General features: G+C 42.8%; 1 protein-coding gene across 2 annotated transcripts in view; it reads left to right on the forward strand.

Moving 5' to 3' along the window:
• Nucleotides 1–25389, forward strand: part of mapk3 (mitogen-activated protein kinase 3) — a 28160-nt gene extending 2771 nt beyond the window's left edge. Inside the window, exons 2-11 of one of the 2 annotated variants that reach the window (XM_051934544.1) lie at nt 8066–8248; nt 8354–8543; nt 11641–11757; nt 15784–15898; nt 15992–16123; nt 16211–16320; nt 19649–19790; nt 19898–20234; nt 20268–22492; nt 23068–25389. In XM_051934544.1, the coding sequence (XP_051790504.1) occupies nt 8066–8248; nt 8354–8543; nt 11641–11757; nt 15784–15898; nt 15992–16123; nt 16211–16320; nt 19649–19768 (967 nt within the window). In that variant the 3' untranslated portion in view covers nt 19769–19790; nt 19898–20234; nt 20268–22492; nt 23068–25389. The remainder of the gene's footprint in view (nt 1–8065; nt 8249–8353; nt 8544–11640; nt 11758–15783; nt 15899–15991; nt 16124–16210; nt 16321–19648; nt 19791–19897; nt 20235–20267; nt 22493–23067) is intronic. The other variant, XM_051934545.1, reaches the window with a different exon arrangement.
• Nucleotides 25390–26637: the final 1248 nt, after the last annotated feature.

Raw genomic sequence — 26637 nt, forward strand, 5'->3', positions numbered from 1 at the left:
TAGCATGTAGATGATGGCATCCTCCGCTCCCACCTTCTCCGGTTATGCGAACTGCAGAGGGTCGAGGGCGTGGCGGACCTGTGGCCTCAGGTGGTGAAGCAGCAGCCACTCCATGGTCTTCATCACATGTGACGTCAGAGCGACAGGTCGGAAGTCGTTCAGCTCACTAGGACGTGATATCTTTGGGACGGGGGTGATTCAAGATGTGTTCCAGAGCCTCGGACTCTCCTTGTTCCAGGCTCAAGTTGAAGATGTGCTTAAGTTAAGCTTACTCACTTATCCTGACCTATTTTGTAAGTCGCTTTGGATAAAAGCATCTGCTAAGCAAACAAATGTGCAGTTGTCCCTCGGTATCCACAGGGGTTTGGTTCCAGGGCCCTCCGTGGACACCAAAATCCACGGATGCTCATGGCATAAAATAGCATAATATTTGCATATAACCTGTGCATATCCTCTTTTATACTTCAAATCCTCTGTACATTACTTTTAATACCTAAGACGATGCAAATGTTATGTAAATAGTTGTTAGACTGTATTGTTTAGGGAATAATGACAAGAAAAAATAGTCTGTACAGGTTCAGTACAGGCGCAACCATCGCTACTACTTTTTATTTTTTAGTCCCCGAGGAGAAGTTGCGTTCTGGGGGGGTCAGAGCACAGGGTCAGCCATTGTACGGCGCCCCTGCAGCAATTTTCAGTTTAAGGGCCCAATGGAGTAGGATCCCTTCTGGCAGTAATGGAATTTGAACCGGCAACCTTCCAGATGCCAGCGCAACTACTTAGCCTCAGAGCCACCACTCCACTATAACATGCCGGCAACAACTTCGGTTTCTTTCTCTCCGCATTGACAGCTTGGTTTTGTTTAATGAGGGAGAACTACATAGAATGAAATTTTATAAGTACATGTAGAAAGTTTAATTATAATTTTAATAAGTTTAATTATAAGTAAAGAAAATATGAATGAGAAAATATGAATGCATTTTTCCTCTGTCACACTGCACACAATACTAATATTGAACAAATGTGACTTGCAATGCTCAAGCCATGATTGCCGTGCTGGAGAGAGAGACTCGAGGATCTGTGAAATGGCAGGAGACCACCGCAGGGTATGCCAACACATCACACATGGTGCTTGGCACGTGGCGAATTCAAGATTTGCTTTTGGGAACTTTTTGGAATTCTTTCTTTGGTTTCTGATCTTTTTGATCAGATCCATGGATATGGAAGGCAGACTGTAAATGGTGTTAAAGGAATATTCCTTCCCAAAGCGATATTGATTTTGTATATTGTTTACTTCATGTTCTTTATAATGGAGGCCAAGAAGAAATTCTAATTATGTTTTCGTGTAGGATGGTGAGAAAGAAAGTTTAAGACCTTACAGAACTCAGTGGTGACCAGTGGTGCACAGCGGCAACAATCTGTAAAAAACAAAAAATCTTGCGTAACTTGTGTCACATAATCCAACGTGTCCGTTATCCAGTCGCTTGCTCAAAACGTGCAGAACAATTGCATGGGGTTTCGTATCACACAAAACGAATTATGAGAAGCTCTTATGGGGATGAAAGATGAGGAAAGTGCCAGAGGTAAATGGGCCATCAAAAGAATTTGGTGTATATTTTTTTTTTTGGGAGCGTTAGGACCCTTACTTATGTGGTATTATAAGCGGGATATACTGTACATGGTTGGGTCTCTACCTGTGTCCGTGGCTACAGGACTTGTTTCACCACTGTTAATAACAAAAAAAAACAAAACTTGTTGCTATCATAAAAATTGTAATCCAGTAACGTTACTTTGTGCTGGGCTACCACTTTAAAAGTAATGTGTGTTACATAGTCTGCACAATATTTGTTTTCTTGAAGTAAAAATGCCTGTAAAAACAAAGCAAAAAAAAAAAAACACAACACTGCCCAGTGAAATGTCCAGTGTTTCATACAAAACAAGACAAAGGACTGCACTGTTTATAATGCATTATATTTTTAATAAGGAAGTACGCAGTATTTTTGGTACCTTTTTTTTTTTTTTTTTTTTTTCTTTTCCATAAACGCCAAAGGTGACTCTACTCTGTTGGGCCATTGAGCAAGGCCCTCGACCTGCAGTCGCTCCGTCCTGGGTATGACATTAATCTGCATGTAGGCCCTCCAACCTGCAGGGAAAAAAAAACCTGGGGGTTGGTGGCAGAATTGGCACTCACACCCCCATAAAAACCCTCACCCTGGTTCCATTCCATCTGAACTTGTGTGGTGCTGTGGAGTCCACCCATTCCATGGCTGCACTCGGGTCCTAATCTGGGATCCTGAGTTGGTTTGTCATGTGGTGGGTGCGACAACGTGCTGTATCAGTGCGTGCTCCTAATCTCTCTCCTCGTATCCAAATCTTATTTTGTGATACCATCTACTGTTAAATTCTGCTCCATACTTGTAAAATTTTTATTTGTATACTGTATTGAGGATTTGTTCTGTGTATTGTGTTGTATTGTATTGACTCCCTTCTTTTTGACACCCACTGCACGCCCAACTACCTGGAAAGGGGTCTCTCTTTGAACTGCCTTTCCCGAGGTTTCTTCCATTTTTTCCTTACAAGTGTTTTTTTGGGAGTTTTTCCTTGTCTTCTTAGAGAGTCAAGGCGGGGGGCTGTATACAAATTAAAGGGAAAGTATCGTAATCGTCCAAAAATTTCATTTCGTGATTTTGATGAATCTCAACGTTTTAGACCTTACCGACTTTCTTGTATACAAAGTAAAGGGAAAGTATCGTAATCGTCCAAAAATTCCATTTCGTGATTTTGATGAATCTCAGCGTTTTAGACCTCGCTGACTTTCTTGTATACAAAGTGTAGAGAATGTATTGTAATCGTCCAAAAATTTCATTTCGAGGTTTTGATGAATCTCAACGTTTTAGACCTCGCTGACTTTCTTGTATACAAAGTAAAGGGAAAGTATTGTAATCGTCCAAAAATTTCATTTCGAGATTTTGATGAATCTCAACGTTTTAGACCTCCCTGAGTCCGAAAATACCATTTTTGGAATTATGTCTGTGTGTGTCTGTCTGTGTAAACACAATAACTTGAGTATGCTTTCACTTAGGTCAACTAAATTCTCATACAAGTATTCGGTACAAAACGTAGATTTCTATAAACTTTTGGGCCATTTCTGCTATCCGGAATTGGTACTTTACCTTTTATTCATGCAGCTGCAGAGTTCAATTTATTCAACTTTACTTTTGTAATTGTTCAATATATTATTAATTTGACTTGGATTTGTTGTGATGAATCTTTAATGTCCATAATATAAAAATCATTGTCTTGTGGTTTACTCCTCAATTATCCGTCCCCATATGTGAGTATACGAGAAAGTCGAGGGTAGACCACTCCCGATTTTTTTTTTTTTTCTATTGTAAGTAATGAGTCAAGTGTGTTATTTTTCAAAGTAATGCTCCCCAACACTGGTAGATTGCAAGCTCATATCCAAAGTTTGGTTGACCAGGTTCAAAAAGGTGTCACCTCAAATCCTACATGAAGATCAAACTTGAGGAGGTGCCAGAAAGATCAATCTGGCAAAGTCTGGCAGCGCTGATTCTCCCAAGAAGTTTTGTAATGAAGGAAAATCGATGGGAGATGTAAATCATGTAGAAGTTCCTGATACTTTAGGGTTATATTTTCTTTGGCTTAGAATTATGTTTTTTATAGACTGTATTTGATGTAAATATTGTAGAGTTGTGTGGTATACCGGTATTGTAAAAAGTAAAATAATGATACAGTGGAACCTCTAGATACGAGTTTAATTCGTTCCAGCACTGAGCTTGTATAGCGAATTTCTCGTATCTAGAACAAACTTCCCCATTGAAAATAATGGAAATCCAGTTAATCTGTTCCGCACCCCAAATATATTAACATAAAAATCAATTTTCCTAACAAATAACACTGATAAATTATATATACTGTAGTCTACCTTTAATAAATAACACTGGTAAATAATATAACTGATTATTAAAAGAATCAAAACAGGTGTCCAAAGTGCAGTAGAGCATTCAATAAATCTTTAAATAAATAATCCTTAAAACAGTTGTGAAGTGGAGGTTTAAAATACACAAGAATAACAATCCTTTAACACGAGGTTAAAACGTCAAAAGGATGCAGTCTTTAAAAAACAGATGACAATCCCCGGTGCTTCTTCTCTGTTAGCGTCTCACCTGCGGGCTCTGCAACAGGCGAGACACTCTTAATGCAGCTGACCTTCTCTACACCGTCCTACTTCAGCTGTTTGGCTCGCCTGTTCAGCTACACGCGAGCCTGCACTCGCTCACTAGCTCTCCCGCACCGCCTGCCTGCCTGCCTGCCTGCCTGGCGCTCTCTCTCTCTCTCTCTCTCTCTCTCTCTCTCTCTCTCTCTTTTCTTTTACTTCTTCTCCCTCTTAACCGGCTCGCGCTTGTCTATATATGCGGGGAGGACATGGCAGCTGCAGCCCATCAGCCACAGGAACAATCATGGATGTGGGCAGTTTCCCACCTGTGCACTTAAGTGAGAAACGCAGACACCGCAGATCGCGGCTCGCAACTGCTACCACGCCCCCTCGCTAAGCCGCGAGCTATACCCACAGCCTGGGTCGTGGCTCGTTACGTGAGCCAATGCTCGCATTTAGATCTGAATTTTTCGCTCATACTTTCCTCGTATTTTGAATTTCTCGTATACAGAGGTGATCGTATCTCGAGGTTCCACTGTAATAATAATTCTTACATTCACGTAGTGCTTTTTTCAGTACAGTGGAACCTCGGTTTGCGAGTAACTTGGTTTATGAGTGTTTTGCAAGACAAGCTGAAATTTTTAATAAATTTTGACTTGATAAACGAGCAAGGTCTTACAATACAATAGATAGATACTTTATTAATCCCAAGGGGAAATTCACATACTCCAGCAGCAGCATACTGATAAAGAAAATGTTAAATTAAAGAGTGATAACAATGCAGGTATACAGAAAGACAATAACTTTGTATAATTTTAACGTTTACCCCCCCGGGTGGAATTGAAGAGTCACATAGTGTGGTGGAGGAACGATCTCCTCAGTCTGTCAGTGGAGCAGGACGGTGACAGCAGTCTGTCGCTGAAGCTGCTCTTCTGTCTGGAGATGATACTATTTAGTGGATGCAGTGGATTCTCCATGATTGACAGGAGTCTGCTCAGCGCCCGTCGCTCTGCCACAGATGTCAAACTGTCCAGCTCCGTGCCTACGATAGAGCCTGCCTTCCTCACCAGTTTGTCCAGGCGTGAGGCGTCTCTCTTCTTTATGCTGCCTCCCCAGCACACCATCGCGTAGAAGAGGGCGCTCGCCTCAACCGTCTGATAGAACATCTGCAGCATCTTATTACAGATGTTGAAGGACGCCAGTCTTCTAAGGAAGTATAGTCGGCTCTGTCCTCTCTTGTACAGAGCATCAGTATTGGCAGTCCAGTCCAGTTTATCATCCAGCTGCACTCCCAGGTATTTGTAGGTCTGCACCCTCTGCACACAGTCACCTCTGATGATCACGGGGTCCATGAGTGGCCTGGTCCTCCTAAAATCCACCACCAGCTCCTTGGTTTTGCTGGTGTTCAGGTGTAGGTGGTTTGAGTCGCACCATTTAACAAAGTCCTTGATGAGGTTCCTATACTCCTCCTCCTGCCCACTCCTGATGCAGCCCACAATAGCAGTGTCGTCAGCGAACTTTTGCACGTGGCAGGACTCCGAGTTGTATTGGAGGTCTGATGTATATATGCTGAACAGGACCGGAGAAAGTACAGTCCCCTGCGGCGCTCCTGTGCTGCTGACCACAATGTCAGACGTGCAGTTCCCGAGACGCACATACTGAGGTCTGTCTGTAAGATAATCCATGATCCATGCCACCAGGTATGAATCTAATCTCATCTCTGTCAGCTTGTTCCTAAGGAGCAGAGGTTGGATGGTGTTGAAGGCGCTAGAGAAGTCCAGAAACGTAATTCTTACTGCACCACTGCGTCTGTCCAAGTGGGAGAGGGATCAGTGTAGCATGTAGATGATGGCATCCTCCGCTCCCACCTTCTCCTGGTTTGCGAACTGCAGAGTAGTATGTATAAGCTTTGTCTGCTGAGCGTCATGTGATCACAACTGAGCTGATGGTTCTTCTCTCGCTGCGGGATTGTGGGCAATCGTCTCCTATTCTCTTTCTGAGTCGACGTGCCACACTGATATAGTCAACATCTGTACGAGCGTATACTGTTTACTACAGCATTGTGACTGTGTGCGTGTGAGTCCCTGTCATGCGCCCCAAAATACGAGGCTGAGTCTCAGTACTTTAACGACACCAGCTTTATTCAGCTTGAAACAGCAACAGTGCGGTTATTTATTGTAGCGGGATCTGCAACTCTCCTATAAACAGACACATCACTCAGGCAAGTAATCCTGTGCCCTGTGCATTTATAATGTTCCTTGCATCACCCATCGACGGCAGGCGCTTATAGCATGTCTGCGATCGTTTCGGATTCGCTTTTACTGTGAACTGCTACAGCGCTGGGAGACTACGATTGCTTCGGGACGCTCATCCGCGTGTCGTCCCGTTGGGTGCAATCCCACAAGAGTTTAGAAACTCACTTACACCAGCTGTGATTCTTTTCAAAGGTAAAGTGCAGGTTAATTTGTTTTATGTATTTTTACTTTATATTTTTGTGTTAATAATTTTTATATAAATAGTTTTGGGTTGTAGAACGAATCATCTGAGTTTCCATTATTTCTTATGGGGAAATTCACTTTGATATACGAGTGCTTTGGACTGCGAGCACGTTTCTGGAACGAATTATGCTCGCAAACCAAGGTTCCACTATACTCCAATCATTCTCCATGTAGGGAGGACCAGAGACGTGAACCCATGATCTCCTTACTGCAAGTCAGCAGCACTACCAGTGCGCCATCTGTGTGGTGGAGTCAAGAAACACCCAAATTCTAAAGCGGTACAATACAAGAATTTTGGGATTTTCGAGACCTGAAGAAAACGTTAACCTTCCTGTTAATTCCCCCAACTTCCCTTGACACTTCCTAAACTTCCATTTCGAAGACTTCACGAAACTCTTGGATGTGATCAGAAATTCATGGGAGTCGTGTCCCCTACCGCCATCGTTTCAACGCAGTCTGTATTTTGTGAGGGGAGCAAACCCACTGCGCCACCATTGCTTCGACACAGTCTGAAGTTCATGGGGACCTGCTAGGACGTGTTCGGGCCTTTCCAGGGTCCCATTGCTTTCATGCGATTTGGACTTCATGACTATCGAGGCAAGTGGTGCGGAGTGTGGGGCGACAGGTGGAAGTTTGGAGTTATGTGTTATTTGCTTTGCGGCAGAGGTCTGAAAGTAGGTGTCTACCAAAATCCAAATTTCAATGTTGAGCCAACACTATTACATTGTAAAAATCAAAAACAAACATGCATGGCATCAGGCAAGAAAGTGTTCACTTTTCATCACTTTTACTCACACACTCTTCATACTTTGTAGTTTGTTGTGCTTGGTAGTCTATTGTGTTGTTTTAAGTGTGAGGGCTTCTGTGCTGAAAGTAACAGAGAGGCCTGCACTTGGAGAGTCAGCAGGCTGTAAAGATAAGGCAGTAGCTGTAATCTGTCAAGGGCGCGGTGGCGACAAGGCCGGGCTCCATGATCTTAAGCTTTGCCAGTAGACGGCCTGGCCAGAAAACATGGGCCTAAATAATTCCCACCTAATGGGTTTAAGTGCCATTCTAACTGACATGCATGCCTCTTGCACTCTGTCTTTCTTTAGCAATGCTTAATGCAGAGGAAAGAGGAGATGAGCAAAGATAAGAGTCTGAGCAAGTGATCTCATCTGAGCAAACGCGGAGTGTGAGGTTAGTGAAAGAGAACATGCAGACCAGCTGCTCAGCTGTGGACCCAGCAGGATGCACAGCATTGCAACCACCTAAAGTGCCCGGCTTAAAAGGGAACTGTTACGTTGTCCTCGGGTGGGGGTGGGGCTGCTTGTTTTTGCTTATCAGAACCCACATTATGAAATGTGGCATTTTAATTATTATTATTATTTTTTTTTTTTCTATCATTTAGCTCAGCCTATGATAACGTGAACAAACATCGGGTGGCCATCAAGAAGATCAGCCCATTTGAGCACCAGACTTACTGCCAGCGCACTCTGCGTGAGATTAAGATCCTGCTGCGCTTCAGACATGAGAACATCATCGGGATCAATGACATTCTGAGGGCGCGTTCGCTCCAGAACATGCGTGACGTGTATCCTTTACTGCATACGTGCTGCTAGAGTGGGCTTTGGGAGCTTTGGGCGTGCCCAGCTGGTTCCACATTGTCATGGGTTGTCCTTGACTAGCTGTCGACCAGCTACATTGTGCAGGACCTGATGGAGACTGATCTCTACAAGCTCCTCAAGACACAACAGCTCAGCAATGATCATATCTGCTACTTCCTGTATCAGATTCTGCGTGGCCTCAAATACATCCACTCAGCAAATGTTCTTCACCGGGACCTGAAGCCCTCCAACTTGCTGATTAATACCACTTGTGATCTTAAGGTGAGGCACCTAGGGGTCTGTGTGCGTTTTTGTTTTTACAGTTGAAGTCGGACATTTTCATCCACTTGGGGTGAATTCTTTCAAACTCACTTTATATCAGATCTACAAGTTTGATACTAACAAACTATGCATTTGGCATATCGTTCAAGACGTCTACTTTGTGCAGGGATTTTTACAGACTATGTTCACAGACCTCCGAGTATTTCACTTTTTATTGACCATATCACAATTCCGGTGGGTCACAAGTTTACATAAACTTTGGCCTTTTAATAGCTTGGAACATTCAAGAAAATGACCTTGAGCCTTTAGGTGATTAGACAATTAGCTTCTCATAGCCAATTAGCCTAAACGGATTCAACATGTCGACGTGTGTAAAGGCTGACCATCAAACTCATTGCCTCTTTGCTTGACATAATGGGAAAATCAAAAGACATCAGCCAAGACCTCCAAAACAAAACTCGTGGACCTCCACAAATCTGGTTCATCCTTGGGAACAATTTCCAAATGCCTAAGGGTTCCACATTCATTTGTTCAAACAATAATACACAAGTATAAACACCATTGGACCACCCAGGTGTTATACCACTCGGGAAGGAGACGCATTCTGTCTCCTAGAGAAGAAAGGACTTTGGCACGAAAAGTGCAAATCAATCCCAGAACAATAGCAAAGGAACCTTGTGAAGATGATGGAGGACACGGGTAGACAAGTATCAATATCCACAGTAAAATGAGTCTGATATCGACATCACCTAAAAACCTACTCATCAAAGAAGAAGCAAATTCTCCAAAGCCACCATTAAAAGCAGACTGCAGTTTGCAGTGGCACACGAGAACAAAGATCTTACCTTCTGGAGAAATGTCTTCTGGTCTAATGAATCCAAGAGCGAACTGTTTGGCCGTAACAGCATCCCAGCCATCAAGCTTGGGCGGGGGATTTCATCATGTGACTAGTGCACTTCACAAAACAGATGGCATCATGAGGAAGGAAAATGATTGTGATGCACTGCAGCAGCATCTCAAGAGCTCAGCAAGGAAGTTGAAGCTCAGTCACAAATGAGCCTTCCAAATGGGAAATGACCCCAAGCAGACCTCCAGAGTTGTGGCAAAATGGCTTAAGGATAACAAGGGCAAGGAGGTGGAGTGGAGTGGAGTGGAGTGGAGCGGAGCTGCTGACCGCTGGAGCTAAAACTGGATCTGGTGGTTTTTTTTGTTTTTTTTTGTGTTATTGCCCAATCGGCTCTGATGTATTGTGGTGCAAGCGATCCGGTTGATGGAAAACGAAAGTGATGTACCAGCATCAGCTAATCATAGTGGTAAATGTGTTTGTGTAGTGGCTGACAGCTGTGTGAAGACACTCCCTATATGTTGTTATGAGTCAACACCCGTCTTGAAAGAGTTAAGATGGACCAATGACTATGCATGTACAACATTTTGTGAAAATCCGTTTATCCATTTTTGCATTATTGGTGAACAAGTTATGATTTACAGTTAGGTCCATAAATATTTGGACAGAGACAACTTTTTTCTAATTTTGGTTCTGTACATTACCACAATGAATTTGAAATGAAACAACTCCGATGCAGATGAAGTGCAGACTTTCAGCTTTAATTCAGTGGGGTGAACAAAATGATTGCATAAAAATGTGAGGCAACTAAAGCATTTTTTGAACACAATCCCTTCATTTCAGGGGCTCAAAAGTAATTGGATAAATGAAATAACTGGAAATCAAATGTTCATTTTCTTGGTTGAAAACCCTTTACTGGCAATGACAACCTGAAGTCTTGAACTCATGGACATCACCAGATGCTGGGTTTCCTCCTCCAAGACTTTTTCAAAGAGATAATTTCAAGTCCCGCGAGACAAAACTTTGGCTATGAGAGGAGTCCCACCCTCCTCTCAACCATATTCAAACACGCCCATGGCCCTCTCAACTCTCATTGGTGTGAATATTTTTGTCAGACACAGTTCCTGCTCTCTTAGCTCTTGTAAATTTTTACATTTTCCTCACTTTAAGTTCCCAATAAAAGAAGACATATTATGTGCAAATCTTATTGAAGAATTTCGTTACGAAGGGTTATCAACAGAAGAAATGAGTACACAGGCATCCCTAGCACCGAGAAACAATGAAGTCAAACAAGTGAACGCGAAAATTGTCGATCAGTTAAACAGCAAATTGGTTAAATGAAAGAAAGAAACGAAAATCAGTCACGGGCAGTTATACGTTGCATTGTCACGATGCAAGTCCGAACATGGAATCAAAATTCAGTGTGATATTGGAGAAAATTTCATTCAAAAAATTGTTTTTACTGAAGTTTTACAGTAAAAGTGTAAGTTTAAAAAGTATTTGCGTGTTAATTTCAAATCCAAACAGAACGAAATCGTATAACGCAACAAATTCCTCTAATGCAACGTGAAACATAATTTACTTTCAAATATTACGTTTTACTATTTTTTAATATTGTTAATTACTCACTGTAATGTAAAGTAGTTAGTTCTATTATGCATATGTAACAATTCCCATGAAAATAACAATCTGTTTAAATTTTACATCCGCTTCCCCATACGTGAACGGCAGAGCCGCAAAATGGCTTGCACGTAGCACCGGCCCCGGGGTTGGTAAGCGACCCCCTAGTATGTGTGTGTATATGTGTGTGTGTGTGTGTGTATATATATGTATATATATATATATATATATATATAATTGACTTTTCAGCAAAACATACAACAACAACAACATTTATTTATATAGCACATTTTCATACAAAAAGTAGCTCAAAGTGCTTTACATAATGAAGAGAAGAAAAATAAAAGACAAAATAAGAAATTAAAATAAGACAACATTAGTTAACATAGAAAGGAGTAAGGTCCGATGGCCAGGGTGGACAGAAAAAACAAAAAAAAACTTCAGAAGGCTGGAGAAAAAAATAAAATTTGTAGGGGTTCCAGGCCACAAGACCACCCAGTCCCCTCTGGGCATAACATACGTGTGGGTAGAAGCCCTCCACGCCCTTTGTTCACCATTTTCTCTTACAGCAGTACTTTCCTCGAATTCATTAGTAGCGTCTTTGTAAATATGATGTCTTTCTTTGTGTTTTAGATTTGTGACTTTGGCCTGGCTCGAATAGCTGACCCTGAGCATGACCACACAGGATTCCTCACAGAGTATGTCGCCACTCGCTGGTACCGGGCCCCCGAAATCATGCTGAACTCCAAGGTACGGCCTGCTTTGTATAGTTGCCGAGGGTCTATTTTTGACTCCGGGTATTCAAATGTATTTAATGTTGGTCTGTTAGAGCGGTGCGGTTCTGTTATAAATCACAAACATAATTTTGCTTGATAAGAGCTGGGTGTGTGAGTTGTCATTTTGATAGATTTAAGAAGGAAGGGTTCATGTGGAGATTTAAGTGCCTGAGGAATAAGAGATAAATCGGGAAAGGTAAATTGAGAGTGTGTTCAGGGTCAGCGTCTGGATTTAGGTTGAATAGAATACGGAGTTAGAATTCACATTGGCATGTTGGGGATGAGGGATTGGGATTTTTCAGGTGTTTAGAAGTTCCATTCAGTTGTTTTTGTATTGAGCTCTTTACGGGGTGCAGTTTCAAAGCGATGTAACGGGTTCACAGGTAAAATGTAATTACTTCTTTACAGATTACTACTTATACAATGCATACACATAAAGATTGAGATTTCTCAAAACAGACAGTAAAACAGAGCAGTTCATGTAACTGGGACCCAACAGAATCCATCCATTAACGTTATCATTGAGCTATGACCAGTTCACAATGGAAGAGAAGAAAGCATCAGTGGGGAAAATAAACCTCTGGGAGGTTCATTGTCAGAACAGACAGAGTCCTTCACAATCCTGGAGAAGTGTGTACCCGTTGTTTTTAATGTACTTTTGGGAAAGGCGACTGGGTCAGGGTTTAAAAATACGGACAGACAGATAGGTAGGTGGTACTTTATTTTTTCCCAATGGGTAACTTTAGTTTTTCACAAATAAATAAATTTTATCACAAAGAAATGCACAACAAAAATTACTAAAAACAAAAGTTCTGACTTGGCTAAAGATAAATCGAGCAGTCACAATGGGGCATTTCAAAGGTGTGTGTCTGTATGTGTGAAGAAGCCCCCGTAGTGTTTCTTGACACACTTCAGATGAATAATTCATTGGCAGGAAGTCCTCAGTGTTAGTGTGGCAGAGAGAGGATACGCAGCATTATTCATAATGGCACTCAGTTCTGTCTTCATTTTCTCCTTCTCTTCACCTTCCGGGGGTCCAGAGTTTGTCTCCCATAACTGAGTCTCCCTTCTTAGCCAGTTAAGTGATTCATTGGGTCTCTCCTAAAGTGATGTTACCGGCCCACAGAGATATAAAACATGTAAAAGCAGCAGGGATTTGGATTTGTGGCGTTAAGACTAAGAGAAGGTTGACTGGGTGTTGTGTTGGGGTTGAGGGAGATTTGGAGGAGAGAGAAAGCGGGGGGAGAAGGAGATCACTGGGCTCCAGTGAGGTTTGGTGGGAGAGTTCAGGTGGGTTTGTGAGAATGGGATCCAGATGGGGTATTTCAGGTTTAATATCTGCACTGTTGTGAATGGAAGTTGTCTTTTTATCAGATTGATGACCGTATCTCTCTGTCTGCTGTCCTGGAAAGCAATTCCATCTTTGAAATTCAGGAAGACAATTACTTTTGGCATAAATTGTATTGCATGACTCTTTGAATTTGGTGTCTTCTCCCCATTTTTTGCTTCATTATAGTTACTTGTCTGGCAGAATATTTCAACTCTTTGTTACTAACTGGTAGATAGTTGACTGTGAGTTGCAGCTAACAAGGGTTACGACAGCTAATCGGCTAAACTGGAGCCGTTTTCACCGATATGCTTGTGCATCCTTAATCAGAAAGAATACTGAGGTGTTACCGCTGGTGCTAATCCTCTCTGCTTTGTTGGTTTTTCCCCAGCAGAGTAAAATATAAGCAATTTATGTGAAAGCAGAATGACAGCAGGTACAAGGAGTACAACAATGCGTTGAAATGATATGCCTTACAAACTGAGAACTGGTATCTGGTTAGACCATTTTAGACCTCCAGGCCTCAAAAGGAAGGTGTGAGTGTAGAAGGAGCTACCTTGATGATGTGACGCTATGCCACCCTGGCTCACATAGTTGTCTGTAATGCATTCAGTTTGAGGCCAGTGTCCATCGTTGAGCAGTCTAGGATAGGTAAGGTGTGGTCTGCCTCTTTCTCTAAAGCAATGCTTAGGCCTCCAGAACAACACTTTAGAAATCGCCTCATGATGTGACCAGCAAAATGCAGGTGGCATCTTTTGAGTCTTGTAGTTATCTTGGGAATGCTGCCATACAATTCTCTGTTTATCGTATGTTGACTCCAATTAATGTTTTGAGCATGATGCAGCATTATGGGTTGTGGCGGGTGGCCGGGTCCCATGCCCGGCCGGGACGCCCCTTCTACATTTGTTCCAGGGGAGCAGTGATGGGCTCCTCAGTGCCTCCCCCAGGACGCTTGGTGGCAGCCTCCCTGGCTGACGATGGTGCCTCAGTTTCCCGCAGGGCTCTATGGGAGATGGAGTTCTCCACAGCCCTGTTGGGATCTGGGGTGGCCGCCAGGGGGTGCTGCATGGGTCCCTGAGCCGGCCTGGACAACTATACAGCCCCGCCTGGAAGTGCAATTAGAAACAGGTGATCAAGCACCTGGAGCACTTCTGGGTGGGCTATAAAAAGGGCCAGCAACCACTACTCAGCCAGAATCAGGAGGAAGAGGACGAGGAGGAGTGGTGGTGCCAAACGGGAGTGTTGTGGTGATTTCTGTAAACTGCTTTGGGACTGTGTTGTTGCTGGAGGGTTCACGGGGAAGACATGCCCTCCAGCTGAAGATAAATAAAGTGTCAGATTTTACACATGCCTCTGTGTGAGTCTGTGCCGGGTCGGGCGCTATACTGCGTCTTTCTTACAGGGTATAACATCCAACCAGCTTGGCGTCAAGCACCTTTGTTGTGGTCCAAGACTTTGAGCTGTACATCAAAAATTTCTCTGTAACTGTTTTGAGGAATGTTCAGCTGTTTGGAAAGTGTTGACTTCGAAAAGTTATCCATTTTCTGTCGGGCTGGCCAAGCTTTTTTTGCTTGTGTTCATCACTAGACCAGCACTATGAGCAGCACGTTTGACCGCTTTGAGAAGTTCTTGGGCCTCGTTTATAGAGTTTGACAGGACAGCGATATCATCTGCAAAGTCGGTAAGTCGGTTAGGCAGACTGCTGAGTGTAATGCCAGAGCTATCGCTCATGAAGGTCTCAAGCCTCATGACATAGTCCAGTATAATGACTGAGGAATATGGCGCTCACGTATCCTCTTGTTGCACACCAGCTTCAATCCTGAAGAAGTTTGTGTTTCTATCTTCTATGATGACTTGAGCCAACTGTGTCTTGATACAGTCCTTTTATACCGTAGATGATCTCTGAGGGGATCCCGTATGCCTGAGGAACTTCAAATATTTTGTGCCTGTTGACAGAGTCGAGTGATTTTTTTTTTCAAGTCACGGTTGGTAACCCGCACTCCAGAACTTCTTTAATTATTTTGCAAAGTGTTAGGATCTGAGCCACAGTTGTTCTCCCCTTCCGCCATTTTGGTTTGGTCTCAGAAGGAAGTCAGTATGTGGTTTGAGGCCCACAGGTTGAAGTGAGACCAATTCCTCTGTAGTTCTGAGGTGGGCTAAGGTCCCTGTCCTTTGGAAGGGGGGTGATTGCTGCCTGAGTCCATGCTGATGGACCATCACCTTCAAGGTCTTGCAGCTCCATTTTGCAGTGGTCCCACTTTCCTGGCATCAGCGGGGATTTCATTTAACCCATAAGCTTTATTGTTAGATACACTTCTAATGAAAGCTCGCAGTTCATCTGGTTGCTTAAGTCGTCGTTCATGCCCAGTTGTCCAAGTTGGTTCATCCCATAACAGCGATGGTTGTTCTAGAAGGTCCTTGAAATGGCTTTCCCAGTTTTCTAGTCTTCAGGTGGGCGTTTCTCCAATTATTCTGCCTTTACGAGAGGACTGCCTGCCTGTGACGTCATTTACTATGGCCAAGGCGAGCTTAGACTATTGTTGTATCGTAGCCTTTTCAGTCTCACGGTTTTTGCTCAATATAACTTTGAGAATGTATGTATGAGAAGGTTAATTTTAGCAGGATGAAATAGACGCACAGAATCACAACTGACCAGGTCTTCTTTCTCTCTAGGGCTACACCAAATCCATAGACATTTGGTCAGTTGGTTGCATTCTGGCTGAAATGCTGTCCAACAGGCCAATTTTCCCTGGCAAGCATTACCTAGACCAGCTTAACCATATCCTGGGTAAGGATTTTCCTGGGCAAATGGAGATGCCTCATCTTTTGCCAACAGAGGACAAGCAGGCGCGTTCTTAACCTTCTCTTTGGCTCTTGTCAGGTATTCTTGGCTCTCCATCGATTGATGACCTGAATTGTATCATAAACCACAAGGCACGCAATTACTTGCAATCCCTGCCACAGAAGCCTAAGATCGCCTGGAACAAGATGTTCCCCAAAGCGGATGGGAAAGGTAAACCCCTGGACCTCTCCCTGTAAGGTGGCCGCTTTGTCTCCTTGTTTGTGTTTATTTATTTTTTTGATTCCCTTTGCCTTTCAGCTTTGGATCTGCTGGATCGAATGTTGACTTTCAACCCCAATAGGCGCATCACTGTGGAGGAGGCACTGGCTCACCCTTACCTGGAGCAGTACTATGACCCAAGTGATGAGGTCAGTATGAAGTACATGGAGACACGGTTGCGGTGAGAGGTCTGCATCCACTTCTATACCGGACATGCATGTCTGGGCAGTACTGGCCTTTTGGTCGATGTCTACGACTCTTCGTTTTCTGTGGCACACTAATTTTGTTTTACAACATACATCTTTATCACAAAAGAAAAGTCTGAAGTTTAGTGCATACGTTTTCATTTCTTGCTGGTTTGCTGAAGCCTTTTCAAAAGTATACATACAGGGTCAAAAATATTCATACATCACACCTAATAATTTGGTCACAAGTCCCTTAGCTCGATCAGACGCCTGTAGTAGCCATCAACAAGCTTCTGGCCGAATCCTGGTTGGATATTTGACCACTCTTCTTGGTAGATTTCAGCCAAATTTGTTGGTTTCCTGGCACGGCCCCGACCTTTAAGCATAGTCCAGATATTTTCAATAGGGTTGAAGTCGGGACTTTGGGCAGGTTATCCCAAACGCTTCATGTTAGCCTGATTTAGCCATGATGTTAAGACTCATAGTCCTGTTGGAAAATCCAGTTGTGTCCAAGTTTCCACCCTCTAGCTGATGGTCTGAGATTATGCTATCCCTAAATGTGAAGTAATCCTCCATCATTCTACCGACTTTATGCAATGCACCAGTTCCCCTGATAGCAAGACAGTCCCAGAGCTTGATGCTACCACCACCATGCTTAAGTATTCTTGCCTCACCTTTTCTCCACCATACATACCTCTGGCCACTGTGGCCAATCAACTCAGTCTTTGACTTACATGACCATTTCCTCCATTTTATTTATCCATGTGATCAGATACAAACTTTAATTGAGCTTGAACAGCCGTCTCTCAGCCCATCGTGATGTACACCTTGTTTGACTGTGGACAGTGACAGTGGTGTTCCAGCAGCTTGTGCTTCATGGCAAACCTGTTGCATGGTGGTTCTTGGGTTGCATTGGACCATATTGGAACATATTCTCTCAGTTGAGGGTGACTGTTTAGGTCTCCTTCAAGACCTTAACAAACTGACTACAGCTGGTAATAACTTAGAAACGGTTGTTTGAGCTGATGATTTTAGAATCTGAAGTCATTTAGAAATGGCTCCAAGGGACCTTTTTGAGTACATTTCACCTTCTCACGTCTGTACGGAGCTCTTTAAACTTTCCTATTATAATGTGTGTTAGCCAAACGAGCAACATGGTGAAGCTACCAGTTGATCAGGATTTCTAATAGGCATGGCAGTTAAGAGACTCCCAAGGTAAAACACATTTTGGACCTGTCACCACCATTTCATTCATAATCCAGGTAGGTGTTTGGATATTATACAGTGGGTATAGAAAATAATCTCCCCCCCCCCCTTTTATTTCCATTTTTTTGCTGTACAGCCTTAAATGAAAATATACAAACTAATATTTTTCCCAGCTTTACTTACTCAATGCAGTCTATAACATCCAAGTGAAAGATATCACAGCAACAGTTCAGAAGAATTTTAAAAAATCAAAAACCCTGACATCAATAAAGGACCTCCCCTCCTAAACTCAATCAGGTATAAGTGCCCACCATTTCCATTGCAGACCATGGTTACTGGCCTCCTTCCACCGTGTGATTGGTGAAGCTGTTCGTGGAGCATTCATTCCTTTCCTTGGCAGTGCCACTGACAGCAAACAACTGACTAGGGGTGGCAAGCCACTTTCAGAAGATCTTAGGGATAGAGTTGTGGACAGACATAAGGCAGGAGATGGAGACAAAAACATCTCAAAGGCTTTATCAGTCCCAAGGAGCTCAGTAAAGTCCATCATAAAGAAGTGGCAAGTGTTTGGTACTACTGGGACCCTCCCTGGATCCTCCAAACTGGATAGAAGAGCAAGTAGGAAACTGGGAAGAGAGACTGCCAAGAGGCTAATGGCCACTTTGAAGGAATTCCAGGATTTGATGGCTAAGAGTGGTCATTGTGTGCATGTGACAACAATTTCATAAGCGCTCCACAATTGTGGCTTGTTCGGGAGGGTCGCAAGGAAAAAGCCACCTCTCAAGAAAGGCCACATTAAGGCTCGTTTGAGCTTTGCCAGAATGCACCTTGAAGATTCTGATGCCAAGTGGAAAAAGGTCTTATGGTCAGATGAGACCTAAATCGAACTATTTGGCTTCAATACCAAACGGTACACCAATGCAGCTCACCATCCACAACACCCCATACCTACAGTAAAGTATGGAGGTGGCAGCATCCTGTTATGGGGGGCCTGGGGCTCTCGTTAGGGTAGAAGGAAAAATGGATAGGGCAGAATACCATCAAATTCTTGAGGAAAACCTGCTACCCTCTGCCAGAGTGTTGAAGATGGGCATGACAACGACCCGAAGCACACAGCAAAATTGACCACCCAGTGGCTGAACGAGAAAAAAGTGAATGTCCTGGTGTGGCCAGTCAGAGTCCAGATCTATCAAATCACACTGAAAATCTGTGGAAAGATTTGAAGATAGCAGACCACCAACGCTCACCATCCAATTTGAGCGAACTTGAACAGTTAAACTGTAAAGAAGAGTGGGGGGCAAATACTACTCAATCTAGATGTGCAAAGCTGATAGAGAAGAATCCCAACAGACTCAAGGCTGTCATTAAAGCAGAAGGTGACACTGACATTGGGGGTGATCCTTTATTAATCTCACTAGGTCTTGTTTTTGATTTCTTAGGATTCTTCTGAACTGTAGCTGTGATATCTTTCACTTCGATGTTAGAGGTGGCATTGAGTAAGTAAAGCTGGGAAGAAATATTAGTTTGTGTGTGTTTTCATTTAAAGCTGTAAAGCAAAAAAAAATGGGAATATTTTGGGGTGGGCGGGTTGGGGGGTTCTTTTCTATACCCACTGTATTTACTGACAGTTTTCTCCTGTTCTTGGCAAACCAAGTGAAAGATGCAGGAAACCACTAGGGACACCGGAAGAGAACTGACCATGGCAGCTAAACTGAAGACCCGGTCCTTTCCATTCACTTTAAGCAGCAGTGATCTTCGCCTTCTCAAGGATTTTTCGAGAACAAACACAATTCATGTTACATGAGAACACAGAACATAAGGTGGAGTTCATTCAGTCTATCGAGGTCATTTGTTTTATCATTTTGACCCTGTGATGGTTTCACAATATGCACAATAAATGAAGACTTGTTTTTCGTAATAAAGGTGTATGTTGTACGGTCATTCTGTCGCAGAACAAGAACACTTGTACAGTAGAAATCATTGAAAGCCCACTACTGCCCTGACATGCATGCCCGTTAGATGAGCGGATGGAAACCTTTGACCATAATTGCAACGGAAACGCTCAACTTGTGCCATATTTTCACAGCCAGTGGCAGAGGAGCCCTTCACGTTCAACATGGAGTTGGACGACTTGCCCAAGGAGAAGCTAAAGGAGCTGATCTTTGAGGAAACTGCACGTTTCCAGGCCACCTACCAGGGCTCTTGAGGAGGCAGTGGATACCACTTTGGTGAGTCCAGTAACGGTAGCCGCAGTGTCTCGCGTTAGGCCGTGTCGCGTGTGCATCACTGAAGCTGACCCCCCCCCTTCCTTCTTGTGTGCCCCTCCTTTTCACAGGTGGCGTAATCTCCCTTTTTGTCTCTGAAGTGGACGACGGAGAAGGCGAGTGACACAGGACTTTTTTTCTTTTCCTGCAGAAGAACAAAAACAAACAAACAAAAAAAAAAAGGAAACAAAAGTGAACTAGAAAACCCAACCAAATACTTTGTAATGCTCCAGCGTACTCGCACCACACCTGTACCTCGCCCCACCCTCATACCTCTTTTCTGCTCTGCAAGTCCTGCTTTTGTTCCTCGATGCTCTTGTGGCCAAGGTCTTTAGCGTTAAGAGTGCAGCTACAACTGCAAGCACAGTTTTGTGGTCTTTCGGATTGGGTGGGGGGTGGGGGGGGCTAGTGTTTGGCGACAACGTTAATATTTTTTTGAAGGTTGTCCTGTGCTGCTGGCTGTGCCCGTTTCCTTTTCCTTCTACCTTGACCCAATCCCCTTTGCTTTCTGACCCAGGACCTCCCGTTCTGGCGTCACATGGGAAAGTTCACTTGACCGGATGGTCTGCTGCAGGGTTCAGTTGCTTGGATTTTTTGTTTTTTTTTTTACTCTGTTAGCTGTGCGGTTTCGTCTGTGTGTCATTTCTGGAGGGCCCCCTATACCTTTGCCCTAACGTTTGTGTCCCCCGCACCCGTCTTCACACTGCTTTGCTCCCTACTGTTGTCTGGACAGAAGAGCAAAACTGAGGCATGAACAGACAGATGATCTTTGTGATTTTTGTTTTTCGTTGTTATTCCAATGAGAAGGAAATGAGCAATTGGACTAGATAAAATTTGTCCGAATTGTGGGAAACGTCGGCACGACAGCGGTGTGGCATTTTCTTTTGCTTCTTTTATGCTTGTCGCTTCCTTGCCTTCCCTTTGGTTTATCGGTGCCATGGCTATCTGGGAATTCCCACTCTCTCTCTCTTTCTCTTTCGTCTTCACCCCCAAGTAACCGGCCAGGGGGGGCGCACCAAACGGTTGATGCGCATTGAGTCTGCTGGCCACCCTGTCCCCATTGGAATGTGGTCTGCATGATCAGGTGACCCCTCGTCTGCCACAAGTGGTTTTATCTGAACGTGACTGATGGAGCAGAGCGTATGGGCCGAACGCAACGTGAACGTTTAAAAGAAAGAAAGCTCACTTTGTAAAGATAACTTGGGTCTTAATGTAACATAACGGAACCTTAGAATGTAAGACAGACAGTCGAAAAATATCACTTTTTTATATATATATATATATATATATATATATTAAAATATACATATATATATTTTGTGCAATGGGTTATATGGTTGTTTTGGGAATGTTTAATGGTAAAATTGGTAATGTGTATGTGACTCTAAAATGCTCTATGAATTTGTTTTTATTACTATTTTCTTTGCTGTTTTTTTTTTTTTTCAAGAAAAAAAGGATGGGGGGGTTGAGTCTGACCCGCTCTTGGATATATATATATATATATATATATACTTTTTTTTTTTTTTTTCATTCTCAGCTTGTAACTAAATCTCCTAATTGAAGTATTAATAAGGGCATCATGTTGGAACTTATCAAGGCATCCTGTAGTGATTGATTTGAAAAGTCTTATTAAAGCCGACTTGGAAAAAAAAAACAATGATAATAATATGTGTATATATTGGGAGTGTTGGGTGTTACAGTGCATCATGGGTCGGCCCCTGGTGTCAGTCCCTGGTTACTACTACTGTTTTATTTTAAACCGATGGGGCATTACTGGATCAGATCAGTTAAAACTCATTTTTTAAAGAAACATATGCCGGTGTCTGGACAGGTTTAAGGCAGCTGACAAATGGCAGTGATTGCTTTAAGGTGACACCTGCACAAAACAAAGGTGGCACCACAGTTCTTTAGAGAGGAGGTTGGGAGCATACACTGATAGCACATTGCTACACTCACCACCCGGATTGGGGCCCGAGTGCAGCGGGTGACACCTCAGCACCACACTGGAACAGTGGAAGGTGTTTTTTTTTTATGGCGGCTGGAGTGCCAATCCTGCCAAGATTCCCCTCTTAAATTGGAGGACCTCCTCTTTCGGAGGATGGATGCAGGTTAACGTCATGCCCAGGGCGAAGCAATAGCAGGTTAAGGGCCTAATTCCAGCTAATCAAGAGTTATGGTGCCTAACTGGATGTGAGGGCGCCAAGTTCAATATTTGCCCAGTTGATGCATTGCCCGTTCTGCTTCAGTTTGATTATTAAAGCCGGATGACCAAAAGTTCAAATTTTAAAGCAGTGGATGTGGCTTATTTAAGGCACCTTATTTTTTTAGTTCAGCTAAGGGCGAGGGGGGCCTAGTTTGGTTTATTTAGGGTGGACTCAAGTTCCTCAGGGTGCCTAATTTGGCTTTTGTTCAGTAAGTGTCATTTCTAATTTGTTTTAAGGTGGTGGCAGAATTAGATAATTTAAGGTGGTTAACGCAAAACAAACTGGTTTAAGGCACTGTTGGGGGGGGGGGGGGTCTGGTAAATTTAGTGTGGATTTTGGGGGGCCTAATTATTTAATTAATGCAAAGTACATAAGGTGGTATCTAAATGAGATTATTTAAAGCATCGGACCAACAGTTGAATTTTTTAAGGTGGTTTACGGAGGTGATGTCGTTTATTTAAGGTGGACAGCCAGTTTTAAGGGGGGGGGGGGGCTTATTTAATGCACCTTTCTAAATTTAAGGGGGAAGGCAATTAATTTGGTTTATTTAGGGTGAGTTCCTGAGTCTGAGTGTGCCTAATTGGGTTTTTGTTCAGTGAATTCAATTTCTAATTTGTTAAAGTGGTACCAGAATTGGTTTATTTAAGGCAGTTAACACAAAACAAACTGGTTTAAGGCAGCTGATAGTTCAGGCACGAGTGGGCTTGATAAATGTGCTTTATTTACTTTCTGGGGTAGCTAATTAAAGTGTTTAATTAATGTAAGGTCTTCTCTACATGAGGTTGTGTCAAAATTCGATTATTTAAAACAGCGGTCAGATTCATTTAAGGTGGTTAACAGAACTGGTTTAAGGCAGCTGACTAGTCAAAGGGTGGTGGGTGCTTGAGGTAAAATAAGTTTAACTTTAGGGTTGTGTCTAATTACACTGTTTAATTAATGCAAAGTCTTATCTACATATGGTGAGATTATTTAAGGCAGCTGACCCAAAGTTGAATTTATTTTAAGGCAGTTAACAGAGAGGATGAAGTTTGTTTAAGGTGGACAGCCAGTTCTAAGGTGGGGTGTTACTGACCTTTCTAAATTGAACTTTCACTCGGTTAAGGGTGAGGGTGTCTACTTTGGTGTATTTGGAGCAAATTCCCAAGTCTATGGGTACCTCATTTGTTGGGGTTTTTTTTTGGTCAGTGATTGCATTGCATTTCTAATTTATTTAAAGTTGGTACCGTAGTTGGCATATTTAAGGCAGTCAATACAAAACAAACGGGATTAAGACCGCAATCTGGCTGAAGCACAAGGGGTCCTGATAAATTTGGTTTATTTAGTTTTTGGGGTACCTAATTAAACTGTTTAATTAGTGCAACCTTATTTACATATCTTATTACGTATCTAATTGAGATTATTTAAGGCTGCTGAAGAAAAGTTTAATTTTTTAAGGCGGTTAACAGAGATGATGAGATTTGTTTAAGGTGGACAGCCAGTTCAAAGATTTATTTATATTTTGTATGGAACATTCTAAATTAAAATTTCGTTTGGTTAAGCAGAGGGCACCTAATTTGGGGACTTCCTAGATCTGATGGGGCTTAATTAGTTTTCCATTCCATGAGTGCAATTTGTAATTTGCTTAAAGTGGTACCAGAGTTGGTGTATTTAAGATGGTTAAAACAAAGCTAACTGGTTTCAGGCAGCAGACTAGTTCAAGCATGAGGGTCTTGATAAATTTGGGGTATTTAATTTTTGGGGTACCTAATTGAACTGTTCAATTAATGCAAGAGCTTCTCTACTTGAAAGTGCGTCTGAAGGTGATTATTGAAGGCAGCTGACCAATGTCTTTGTTTAAGGTTGTTAACAAAACCAGCACAACTGCTTCAAGCATGAGGGAGTCTGTAAATTTGAATTTGATTAATTTTTTTGGAGTTCCTAATTATGTTGTAAAAGTAACATGAAGATAAGGTGGGCTCTAAACTAGATTATTCCTTTTTTTTTTTTTTTTGAGATGGTTAACAGAGCTGGCACGACAGGTTCAAAGCCTTTGACCACTTGAACTGTAAGGTGCCCCCCTAAGTTAAGGTGCAGGTGTCTAATTTGGTTTCTTTAAGGCAGCTTTCTGAGCTAGAGGGCGCCTCATTTCATTTTTGTCTGATCTGTTGATGCTGGTGTCTAAAATCGATTACTGATGGCAGCTGAGTTGCCTGCTTGTGTTTTTTATGGTAACCTTCTAATGTGTGATGGGACGAATCGAATGTTATCATTTAAAGTGGGTGTCTAACTGGCAGATATTGTGCCTAATTCAATTGTTTAATTCCCGGTGGCCCCCGTAAAGATGAAGGTGTCAGTTTTCATTTACAAAGGTTTTCCTTCTTGAGTGAACTCCGCCCAAGCTGGTGGCCATTGAAATTGCACCGTTGAAAGCAGGTGACTTGGTAAATCGGTTGCTTTGAGGCAGTTCTGTTTAAACTGATGTCTAAATTCAGGCAGGGTGTGACAATCTAACGTGGATTTTGGACCTCTTTGGCTAACTTCAAGTCTCTTCAAGGTTAAAGATTGGGGAAGTTAACGTTTAGGGCTTGAAGCAGAGTCTCCACGCGTCTTCGAAGCTGTGCCTAATTCACTTGGTTTATTCATGGCGGCTTGCTGTAGCCGGGGGTGTCAGGTCGGCGTTGTAAAGGCCATTTCCTAAAACTGGGGGTGCCAAATGAGTTTGATGTTGCGCTGATGCCTGCTTGCGTTGGTTTGATGTGTCGGTGCCTAATTCATGGAGTTTATTTAAGGGGGCTCACTAAAGTGCCTTACAGAAGATGATGAGGAAGGCATCTTATCAAACGGCTGGAGATTTGGTCAGGTTTCTTTCAAGCTTTTTCAGACGCTTTGAATTTATTTATTTATTATTTGTTTTTTGGGTGCCACTTGTTGACTACAGCCAGACGAGACATTCCCTTCAAACCCAAATGTGGAAGAGGTGGCACCTGTAAAGCTGGCTGTGCATATCGCGTCTTGTGCAATGTTGACTGTGTTTTTAGGTGTCTCCTCAGAGCCGATGACCTGCGATGGGGGGGGCTGCATGCGCGTCACATGATCTGCGGGAGCTCAATCCCCTCCCCCCCTCCCCCTCCTGCATTGTAAAGTCGAGGCCACGTCAACCCCCTTCCTTCAAACAGAGGTCCTTGGTCCTTTTCGGAAAATGCAAATGATGTGTGAAGACCTTGTTTTTAAAGGGATATCGATATATATACATATATATATATATATAATTTTTTTGTTTAAAAAAAAACTGCTTCTTGTTTGACATATTTGAAATAATGGGAAAGAAAACTGAATGAATATTATAACAAAAATTAAAGGCAAATTGCTGTAATTGTGAATACAGTGTGTCCCGCTTGGTTTTGTGCTGCTGAGTGTGAGAGGTGGCGATTGGTGATGAGTGAACCCCGCTGAGTTCGGCAAAAACGTAGAAATGTTTGGCGAACTCTGCGAAATGTGTCGAAAGTTGATGGAGGAGGGAGAAACGGAATTAGTCCCGAGTGGATTATGATGCCCTTGTCATTGCTAGGGAAGTGTCGGCCAACTACAGTATGCTGGACCGATTTATAGTGTCCAAAAATGAGACCTGAGCCTCATGAGATAAAATGATGAATCCTTTATCGCTCTTTGTGTCTTCCAAGCTTCAACCGTGATGACCAGTTAACACCCACAGAGCCCGTGATGCAAGGGGTATGCGTCATATACTCAGGGGGGCTGTCCCTGTCGCTACCCGATCTGCACTACATAGTGAGGTGCATAACATGCTACACTGAAAAATAGTAAGTGTTACCCAAACCTAACCCAGGGGTGGGCAGAGTCAGTCCTGAGGGGGCCGCAGTGGCTGCAGGTTTTTGTTCCAACTCAGTTGCTTAATTAGAAAACAATCCTTGCCAATAACTGAATTTCATGGCTTGTTGGTGCTTTAGCTCTGCCATGTCCCGTTATTCTCATATCCTCTTATTTTTTATTTTTAAGGGTATCATCCGAATGATTTGAAGTCTAAAAACCGGAGGAGTGATTCTCAGTCCTTCACTTTTTTCTCTGTCACTTTCCTTCCAAGTATTTCATTAAACCGAATAGTTCACGATAAATACACATGGAAAGAAGCGAAGTGGAGACATGCTGGTTTCCGTTTGCATCTTATTGCTAATAAAGTGCGATTAAAACCCAAGAGTACAGCTGTTTAAGGCCAAAATAAGCAATAGGGGTTCAAAATCTTAACGAGTGCTACTTGAGCAATAAGCGCTTCTTAGTAAGCAATTGGGTTGGAACAAAAACCTGCAGCCACGGCGGGCCACCCAGGAATAACTTTGCCCACTTCTGACCCTAACCTAAGTAGTTTGAGGTGATGGCCGAAAAAACAAGTTTGATCTCCTGTTGTTGTGGTGAAATGACGTAATGAATATTTACTTTGACTTATTTGACTGACGCCCTTATCCAAGGCGACTTACATTTACAATACATTCGGTTCCAATTCTTTTGGTTCTCCAGTTGGAGCACAGGCAGGTCACGTGACTTAGTGAGGGTCCCACAGTGTCAGTAGCGGGATTTGAACCCACAACCTCAGAGTTTGAAGTCTAAAGCCTTAA

Source organism: Erpetoichthys calabaricus, chromosome 12 (genome assembly GCF_900747795.2).
Source record: "Erpetoichthys calabaricus chromosome 12, fErpCal1.3, whole genome shotgun sequence".
In the NCBI taxonomy this organism is placed as follows: Eukaryota; Metazoa; Chordata; class Cladistia; order Polypteriformes; family Polypteridae; genus Erpetoichthys; species Erpetoichthys calabaricus.